At 40.3% G+C, this 10,368-nt stretch overlaps 1 protein-coding gene across 1 annotated transcript; it reads right to left on the bottom strand.

Annotated features, from left to right (window-relative positions):
• Nucleotides 1–9,638: 9,638 nt before the first annotated feature.
• LOC134226848 (uncharacterized) lies at nucleotides 9,639–10,275 on the bottom strand. Its single transcript, XM_062707885.1, has 2 exons — nucleotides 10,142–10,275; nucleotides 9,639–10,076 (listed from the first exon to the last, which is right to left on the bottom strand). The coding sequence occupies exons 1-2, from the start codon at nucleotides 10,224–10,226 to the stop codon at nucleotides 9,769–9,771; spliced, it is 393 nt and encodes a 130-aa protein (XP_062563869.1). The 5' UTR covers nucleotides 10,227–10,275; the 3' UTR covers nucleotides 9,639–9,768.
• Between the last annotated feature and the right edge of the window lie 93 nt (nucleotides 10,276–10,368).

Raw genomic sequence — 10,368 nt, 5'->3', positions numbered from 1 at the left:
AATTCCTCCAGGAATTCCTCCGGGAATTCCTCCAGGAATTCCTCGGAAATTCCTCCAGGAATTCCTCGGAAATTCCTCCAGGAATTCCTCCGGAAATTCCTCCAGGAATTCCTCCGGAAATTCCTCCGGGAATTCCTCCGGAAATTTCTTTAGGAATTCCTCCAAAAATTCCTCCAGGAATTCCTCCAGTAATTCCTCCAGGAATTTCTCCTAAATTTCCTCCAGGAACACCTCCCGAAATTCCTCCGGGAATTCCTCTATAGGAATTCTTCCCGGAACTCCTCCAGAAATTCCTCCAGGAATTCCTCCGAATATTCCTCCAGGAATACTTTCGGATATTCCTCCAGAAATTCCTCTGAAATTCCTCTGGGAATTCCTCCAGAAACTCCTCCAGGAATTCCTCTAGAAATTCCTCCAGAAATTCCTTGGGAAATTCCTCCAGGAATTCCTCCGAAAATGCCTCCAGGAATTCCTCCGAAAATGCCTCCAGGAATTCCTTCAGGAATTCCTCCGGAAATTCCTCCAGGAATTCCTCCGGAAATTCCTCCAGGAATTCCTCCGGAAATTCCTCCAGGAATTCCTCCGGAAATTCCTCCAGGAATTCCTCCGGAAATTCCTCCAGGAATTCCTCCGGAAATTCCTCCAGGAATTCCTCCGGAAACTCCTCCAGGAATTCCTCCAGAACTTCTTCCAGGAATTCCTCCGGAAATTCCTCCAGGAATTCCTCCGGAAATTTCTCCAGGAATTCCTTCGGAAAATCCTCCAGGAATTCCACCAAAAATTCCTCCGGAAATTCCTCCAGGAATTCCTCCTGAAATTCATCCGGAAGTTCCTCCAGGAATTCCTCCGGAAGTTCCTCCAGGAAATCCTTTGGAAATTCCTCCAAGAAATCCTCCGGAAATTCCTCCAGGAATTCCTCCGGAAGTTCCACCTGGAATTCCCCCGGAAATTCCTCAAATAATTTCTCCGGAAATTCCTCCAGAAATTCTTCCAGGAATTCCTTTGGAAATTCTTCCAGGAATTCCTTCGGAAATTCCTCCCGGAATTTCTTTGGAAATTGCTCCAGGAATTCCTTTGGAAATTCCTCCAGGAATTCCTTTGGAAATTCCTCCAGGAATTCTTTTGGAAATTCCTCCAGGAATTCCTTTGGAAATTCCTCCAGGAATTCCTCCGGAAATTCCTCCAGGAATTCCTCCGGAAATTCCTCCAGGAATTCCTCCAAAAATTCCTCCGGAAATTCCTCCAGGAATTCCTCCGGAAATTCCTCCAGGAATTCCTCCGGAAATTCCTCCAGCAATTCCTCCGGAAATTCCTCCAGGAATTCCTCCGGAAATTCCTCCAGGAATTCCTCCGGAAATTCCTCCAGGAATTCCTCCGGAAATTCCTTCAGCAATTCCTCCGGAAATTCCTCCAGGAATTCCTCCAGGAATTCCTCCGAAAATTCCTCCAGGAATTCTTCCGGAAATTCCTCCAGGAATTCCTCCGGAATTTTCCTCCAGGAATTCCTTCGAAAGTTCCTCCAGGAATTCCTCCGGGAATTCCTCCAGGAATTCCCCCGAGAATTCCTCCAGGAATTCCCCCGGAAATTCCTCCAGGAATTCCCCCGGAAATTCCTCCAGGAATTCCCCCGAGAATTCCTCCAGGAATTCCCCCGGAAATTCCTCCAGGAATTCCCCCGGAAATTCCTCCAGGAATTCCTCCGAAAATGCCTCCAGGCCGAAATTCCTCCAGGAATTCCTCCGGAAATTCCTCCAGGAATTCCTCCGAAAATTTCTCCAGGAATTCCTCCGAAAATTCCTCCAGGAATTCCTCCGGAAATTCCTCCAGGAATTCCTCCGGAAATTCCTCCAGGAATTCCTCCGGAAATTCCTCCAGGAATTCGTCCGGAAATTCCTCCAGGAATTCGTCCGGAAATTCCTCCAGGAATTCCTCCGGAAATTCCTCCAGGAATTCCTCCGGAAATTCCTCCAGGAATTCCTCCGGAAATTCCTCCAGGAATTCCTCCGGAAATTCCTCCAGGAATTCCTCCGGAAATTCCTCCAGGAATTCCTCCGGAAATTCCTCCAGGAATTCCTCCGGAAATTCCTCCAGGAATTCCTCCGGAAATTCCTCCAGGAATTCCTCCGGAAATTCCTCCAGGAATTCCTTTGGAAATTCCTCCAGAAATTCCTTTGGAAATTCCTCCAGGAATTCCTTTGGAAATTCCTCCAGGAATTCCTTTGGAAATTCCTCCAGGAATTCCTTTGGAAATTCCTCCAGGAATTCCTTTGGAAATTCCTCCAGGAATTCCTTTGGAAATTCCTCCAGGAATTCCTTTGGAAATTCCTCCAGGAATTCCTTCGGAAATTCCTCCAGGAATTCCTTCGGAAATTCCTCCAGGAATCCCTCCGGAAATTCCTCCAGAAATTTCTTCAGGAATTTCTCCGGAAATTCCTCCGGAAATTCCTCCAGGAATTCCTTCAGGATTTTCTCCGGAAATTCCAGAAGTTCCTCCAGGAATTCCTCCGGAAGTTCCTCCAGGAATTCCTCCGGAAGTTCCTCCACAAATTCCTCCGGAAGTGCCTCCAGGAATTCCTCGGTAAGTTCCTCCAGGAATTCCTGAAGGAACTCCTGGACAAATTCCTGGCGGAAATCCTGAAGGAACTCCTGGACAAATTCCTGGAGGAGTTTCCAAAGGAATCCTGAAGGAACTTCCCGAAGAATTACTGAAAGAACTGCCGATAGAATTCTTGAAGAACTTGCTGAATGAATTCCTGGATAAACTTCCGGAGGAATTCGTGGATGAAATTCCGGAGGAATTCGTGGATGAAATTCCGGAGGAACTCCTTGATGAACTTCCGGAGAAATTCCTGGAGGAACTTCCGGAGGAATTCCTGGAGGATCTTCCAGAAGAATTCCTGGAGGAATTTCCGGAGGAATTCATGGAGGAACTTCCGGAGGAATTCCTGGAGGAACTTCCGGAGGACAGGGTTTCAATCCAAATGAGAATGAGCAAATCTCTCACTTATCATGTCTGTTATACTCTCGATAGGTGGCATACCGCGAGAGACGTTTTTCGGTACAACCCATGATAAATTTCTTTCAAAAAACCCCAATTTCGGGGGGCGGTTCTGATGATGCATTTCAACTTGTTTTACACATCTGTGCGAAAATATATGATCCCCAACTTGAAATGAGCGAGAACAAAGCGTTTTATCAAACCCCATCGGTGGGGGCCGCCTATCCGAATAAGTTTTTTTTTTTTGTATACAAGTGCGATAGTTTTGTTTTCATGGCTTGTTATGATTCGAAGAGGTTTTTGCCTCTCTTTTATCGTTGTTCGTTATCTTTCGAGAGCGATTTCTGCTAGAGGACCTTCCGGAAATTCCTACGGCAATACACCGCCAACGTGTGATGCCTTTACCGCTGGCTATTTTTTTATCACGCCGCCGCTTATTAAATTTCATTCGGCGCACAGGTCTACCCCGGAAGCGGTGCTGGCGCACAGGTCTACCCCGGAACTGACCAGAAGTAGAATCAAGACCTAAAAAATGTTATCCTACATTTTTGTCATGATGAATCATGAAGTTTGATATGTCGCATGCTATGTTTTTTTTAAAAACCGGATTCCAGTCTTCCACAGGGTCTTCGGAATCGGTTCCAGGTGTCACGGGATGTTTGGATCAACTGGATCCAAAGGATCAAAATTGATAGTAGAAATCTAAATCTAATTTCAAAATAACTTTCACCAAAAAATGCCGATGATTGATATGCCTCATGATACATTTCGAAGCAATCTGATATATGTCCCCAGTTAGAGCCCCGGAACCGGTTCCAGTGCGGCCATCGTGCCTCCAAATTCGTTCATAAGCATCGCAAACACATTTTCTTCACGATACGGGTATAAAAAGACTATATTGGTACGAATAACAAACATAAAAGTCAAAAATGTCCGATATGGCCACCCGACAGACCCCACTGGGATTCCGTATAAATCCGGAACCGGTGGACCGACATGTCCAATCGATCGATCCTCTAAAACTATGATAAATTCCGGTTCATGTCTGAAAATTTCAAACAAATCGGTCAAAAATTGAATGAATTAGAGCAAAAACATCCCCAAAATTTTGATGCACAAAAGAGGTTGGGGATGCAAAGGTTAAAACCAAACCAACAAGGCCTTGTTTTGACAGGTTGGGGTCTTTTTATATGTTTGAAGAATAGAGCACATGAGAACTTCTGTAGGGATGGCAATAATACTGTTCCAGTGTCTATAAATTTGACTGACACAAAAGGCAATACAATAAAAACGTAAAGGTTCGGTTCTTTCGGTTCTTTAAGAGCTCCTTCTTATTGGTATTTATTATCTTTCTTTTTTGAGCGGAACTATAAAAACATCCACAAATATTGTGTAACAATGTTGAGCGAATATTAGATATTACATAAATAAATACAATGGAGCAACAGATATTTCACTGATGGTTCTCGCATCAACGGATCCACTGGCTTCGGTGTCTTCAATGTAAATTCAACCAATTTCCGAAAACTCCGGGAACCGTGTTCGTTTTATGTTGCTGAGCTGGCAGCAATTAACTTCGCTTTGGGGATTATTTTCAATCAGCCCGTAGACCATTATTTCATCTTCACGGATAGCTTAGCTCCATCGAGGCACTCCAGTCGATGAAACCAGTTAAGCACGCATCTTACTTTCTTACAAAAATAAGAGAGCAGATACGTGATTTGGTCGAAAGATCATTCAAGATTACCTTTGTATGGGTCCCATCCCATTGCCTAATCTATGGCAATGAGAAAGCGGACACGCTAGCAAAGGTGAGCGCACAGGAAGGTGAAGTTTACGATGGACAAATCTCGAACAACGAATTTATCCCTTTAGTCCGTCAGAGTACTCTTCAAAATTGGCAAATGAATTGGTCACACAAAGAACTTGGACGGTGGCTATTTTCTATAGTTCCTAAAGTTTCTGCGCGAGCCACAAAGTGCGTGTAGCACAAAGCCCTGGCCACCCGGAAGATGCTCCATGCCGAACAAAAATCGAGCACGACGCCACGCAAAACCGTTTCCAACGCAAACGACCGGATGAGCAGCTGGAATACCCTTAACCCAAGTTCCTACTCCGTTCGTCCTGAATTAAGTAATTTATAACCTTGAGTCTAGAGGTGTGCGCCGGTCCAAAAATCTTCGGCGGCGGCGTTTGTCAGAATTTTGCCCGGCGGCGGCGTGAATCGGCGTGGCAATTTTTTATTACAATCATTTTTTTTCTTTTTTGCATTTTTTTAAACATATTTTTTAGACATTAAGACAATAACGGAAGGATCTTTAGAATTCTACGGGAAAAGTCTGAAGTACTTCCCCACAAATTTTTTTTCCAAAATATTAATTTACGAATTTTTCACGTGGACTACTTTGAAGTTTCGAGAATTCTTTAGAATTTTCAAGGAAAGCTCTTTAGAACTCGCAAAGAAAATTAAACATCTTGAAAATTTCAACAACAAAAAAATCCAAATTTCTACAGGAATATCCAGAATATCCACGGAAACATTTTCGGAATTGCTGTTAAATAATATCCATGGGAAAATCTCTGAATTTTTACGAGATGTTCCGGAGTTTCCACGGAAAATTCTTCAGAGTTTCCGCGGAAAATTGTTCGGAAACTCCATATGAAATTTAATGGAATATTTCTGGTTTTTTTTTGCTACGCGGAGAAAAATGTGTTAGAATCAACCACACGGAGTTTGCAACAATAAAAATCGTTCTTCGGGAAAGAAAAAAAGACCTGATGAGGGATAACTATTTGTCCCCCACTGTTCGACTCGCGATAAGTTGATTTGCTTGTTTTCTCACTTATTTGATCCTTTTCGTGCCTTCACCAGTTCAAACAAGGGTAGCATTTATGGAACAAATACCTATCCCAATGCAGTGTGGATTTGATTCCCGCCTCGGTAAAAAGGAAACTTTTCGTGATCGAAAAATTCTCCACTGGTCCACTGGGTGTTACGTGTCCGTTGTCTAATGCTAGGTGTTAAGTGTTCAGTCTGTACGACCCCTGGTCGAAAACGGTTTTCCCTGAGATCTCAGGGTTTTCCTGTTTTTTTATCAACAAAAGAGAAAAAAGTGACTACAACCGAATCGAGTTAGTTTCAAGGCAAGAGAGAGTCATCTACCGTATCTCATAAGTCATAAGAACGAAATATTTATAAATTCATACAATGCAGGATTGGAAAAAACAATGAAGTTCGTTTGAATAAAGCAGTAAATCAGTGTTGAAACTACAAATTTGAAGCTTGAATGTCCTCGTTGTTCGAAGCAACAAAGAAACAGTTGTTTCAATCGTACAGGATTCTTCCGCGTGTATATTTAATTTCCACTAAACCTTTTCAGAATTTAAACATTCAAATTTTAATTTTTTTACGAAAAGCAGTTTTGTTTTTCGGAATTTTGAACCAATTTCTTCGAATTTCTACGGGACATTCTTTGTTTTGCTCATAGGAAATTCTTCGAAAATACTTCAGAAAATTGGAAAGGGTCGTTTGGCCGAAAATCACCGATCGACGGAAAGACATTTCGTGCGAAACGGTCATACATGGTGAACGGTTTGACCAAAAATTTCATTTGGCCAAAGCGACAATCGGCCGAAAAAAAAACGTTGTCTCTAACAGGTTGTTGGCCGAAATTGTCGTTTGGCCGAATGAGTCAACAGGCCGAAAATGCCGTTTGGTCGTAATGGTCGTTTGACAGAAAGGGCCATTTGGCCGAATGGATCATACGACTAAATGACCTAAATGGCCAAATGACCTTTTCGGCAAACGCTATTTTCGGTCGTATATCCATTTCGTTAAATAACATTTTCGGCCAGATGGGTCTAATGATTTATTTGGACAAAAACCTTTCGGCCAAACGTCGAAAATGGTTAGACCGAAAATGTAATTTGGTCAACAAAGTTGTTTGAACTAGCAATCCTGTAACTGAAACTGCTGTTTGGCCAAAAATGTCGTTTTGCCGAATAGATCATTTAGCAAAAATGACCTTTCTGCAAAACACTCTGACACTTTAGGCAAGATTTTCATTTCGGCCAAATGAATCTTTCTATCAAACGACCATTTCGGCCAATTGAGCTATTCGGTCAACTGATTCTTCCAGCCAAAGCAACTGTACGACATTTTCGGCGAAATAAGTTTAGGCTAGATGGGTTTTGGCTAAATGGTTTGTTCGGTAAAATGCCACATTAGGCCAAACAACATTGGGCTTTCGGCTGTCAACAACCCTTCTTCTCTAACTCTATTTCAACGAGAAATTCTTTGGATTTCAACGGAAATCTTAAAACACGGTAAAAAGGTTTGAAAAGGTTTGGAGTTTCAACGTGATGAGTTGGAGATATCTAACGGAAAATTCTGCGGACTTCTTCGAATTTCAGTCGGCGTGGAAAATCATAGTCCAGCGGCGTGATAAATTTTAAACGGCGGCGCGTCGATGCAAAATTGTCGGCGGCGGCGGCGGCGTGCCAAAAACAGTCGGCGGCGGCGGCGTGGCGCGGCGCCGCACACCTCTACTTGAGTCACGACGAGTATTATGGTCTACGTTCCACTTCCCTACTAACTGTTAATGATAAGTTGATACTCATTGTAAAAATATCATACTTGAGAATAGCGGCTCCACAAAGTGTCACACACGACTGAGCCTACCAAATAAATTAAATGGTTAAAAAAACAATCAATACATCTATACGTCATCTATTTGTAGTAAGGGAAAACTGTCTTCGGTTTAGTTTTACTAATTGATTATAGCTTTCTGGTGCAAATAATGTCTCTATTCCATTTGGTGTTTCGCCGAAAATGGAAAGGATAGAATATAAACGTTCAATGCTCCTGAGCTATGAATTGTAGATACAATGAGTGTTTGTTACACTAAAAGATGTTAACAAATATTCCGGTTAGAAGTTATGAAAAACAATATTTTATTAATAAGCCCGAGGAATTCAGTAGAAGAATTATAATTTAACATGAAAAAAAAACTTCCAGCTAATCATCCAAATGCATCATAAATGGATAATACAAGACAAGCAACTACGAAAAATTCGGATCATATTTTATAAGTTCTAAACTTATATTATTTTCATTATATAATATTTTACAATACATTTTATTCTTCTTCATCATATTATTATTGTCATCGATAAAGCCATCTACAACTTTCAGGATTAAAGAGGTTCTCCTGAAAATCGAATAATAATGTTCATAATGTTTATTTAATATAGTCGACTCTTCATTAGTTATTTAGCTTTAGAGATGGTGATTATTATTATTATTTATTCAGACTAAGGTTGAAGTGGCCTGTGCGGTATATAAGATCCACCAGTGAGCCCAAGATGCGCGGCTATAAAGCAAGACCATGTTGAGGGTGTCTGGGTTCGATTCCCGGGGCCGGTCTAGATAATTTTCGACTCGAAAATTGTCTAGATTTACCTGGGCATAAAGGTATCATCGTGTTAGCCTCTTGATATACGAATGCAAAAATGGTAACTTGGCTTATAAACCTCGCGGTTAACATCTGTGAAAATGGACACTAAATGGACACTAATGCAATGGGGATGTAATGCAAATAAGAAGAAGAAATACTAGATTATCAATTGAAAATCATATTTTTGGTGCAACTGTGGATTAAGTGTCTATTCTTCAGGAAGTTTCAAGGAATAACTTCTTATAAGTCAAGAAAAATAGAAGTGAAATCCGGAAAGTAATTTGAGTACATTTTCAGAGGAATGTCATAACTTATCATCTAAAGATTTATTCATATTTTTCTCAAAGTTTGAATTGAATATTGAATTGAGGTTTTTTTTTTCAGAAAAACGATTAATTCCGATATCTTTATGAATAGAAGCCAAATGGGATCCTAATAGTCAGTCAGTTTCTCAATAAACAGGTTGAGAACTGCTGAACTCGAACCTTAAGCAAGTAATTATTCAAATCACGCGTTTGTTTGAAATGTGGGGTTGTATCTTTTAGATGTGAGAAAACTGTCTTAGAATTATAAAAGCAGTTATAGATTTAAGAAATTACGGTTTAGTAACAAAAACTCCTTAAACCACCGATTTCTTTAAAAATTCAGAATATTCTTGATATGCTGCAAAATTATTATTTTATTAATGAATATTTTAAAATTTTATTTTTAAATATCTAATTCGCATAATATCTTATGAGTTCTGAATTCTAAGATCAATTTGAAAAATGAGAATTCAACTTGAAGTTTTTTAATCAAATGTTTTGCTATGAAAATCGGCGGTTTTTCTTTAGAAATATTATAATTTAATCAGCATTATTAAGCCACAGCTTCGACGCCAACTCTCTTCTGCGACGATACATCTATACAATACATGTTGAAAACAGATTAACCCACCTAATGGTATATCACCTGTGCATTTTAAAGTGTAATAAGAATGAACATTAGAAATAGATCTTTAGGAAGATACATCCCGTATTGTTAAATAACTCACAATTTGTATTTATTTTTTCTTTAGAAACAATGATTTGTAGCATCTTTCTCCCAGAGGTAAAAAAAAACAACCGCGACAAAATTGATATGCTCATGGGGTGGGTTTTTTCTTATAATATGCATATTCGGAAAAAATGAAAGAAGTAATTACAGATCAAATAATATTTTTATTTATTTGTATTAGTTGTATTATAAGAAAATAAAAATTTAAATAAATAATCGATTGAGTTTAATATCTGTACAAGTGAATTATTGTCTCACATACACTAATTACATATAAAATCACCATTGCCACAGTATTTCCGCCACATCTTTTTCCATTTGCTGAGCTTGCTGCTGGGCATGCCGTTCATATTCATCATTGTACTGTATGTAACCGGGTCGGTTCCAATCGTTCTGGCCCCAACTATTTTCACTGTACTGAACGGGCACTTGCGCGGGTTGATTATCGGGATACGGATTGAACCAATTATTGTAATCTCCTCTGTATACCGGATCCGCTCGAGTTCCGTACCGGAAAATTCTCGGATACGCTCCTACCTTTTTCAGATAATCCTTGTAAGTTAGCTCAGGAGCGTAGTTCCATGATTCTGGGTACGGGTTAAACCAATATAAGTGTTAAATCACTGACCAGATAAACTAAGTAGTACCTTACCTTGATGATACCATGTTGGAGCTGCCAGAGCTGACTCAATCAAGATCAACAAAATCGGAATAATCGTAATGGATGCCATTGCCATTGCACTTCCACAGGACCTGATTCGTTCGAATGCGTTTGGTAAACTGAATTGCCAAAAACTCTTTGCCACCAATTTCGAAAAGTTCAATTTAACTCAGCAGGTAAAATAAATTGTCGAGTACGGGGTGCAATAGCAATTACGT

This window comes from Armigeres subalbatus, chromosome 3 (genome assembly GCF_024139115.2).
Source record: "Armigeres subalbatus isolate Guangzhou_Male chromosome 3, GZ_Asu_2, whole genome shotgun sequence".
Taxonomy (NCBI): Eukaryota; Metazoa; Arthropoda; class Insecta; order Diptera; family Culicidae; genus Armigeres; species Armigeres subalbatus.
The sequence above is the reverse complement of the archived record's forward strand: the minus strand, read 5'-3'. Positions and strand labels throughout refer to the sequence as shown.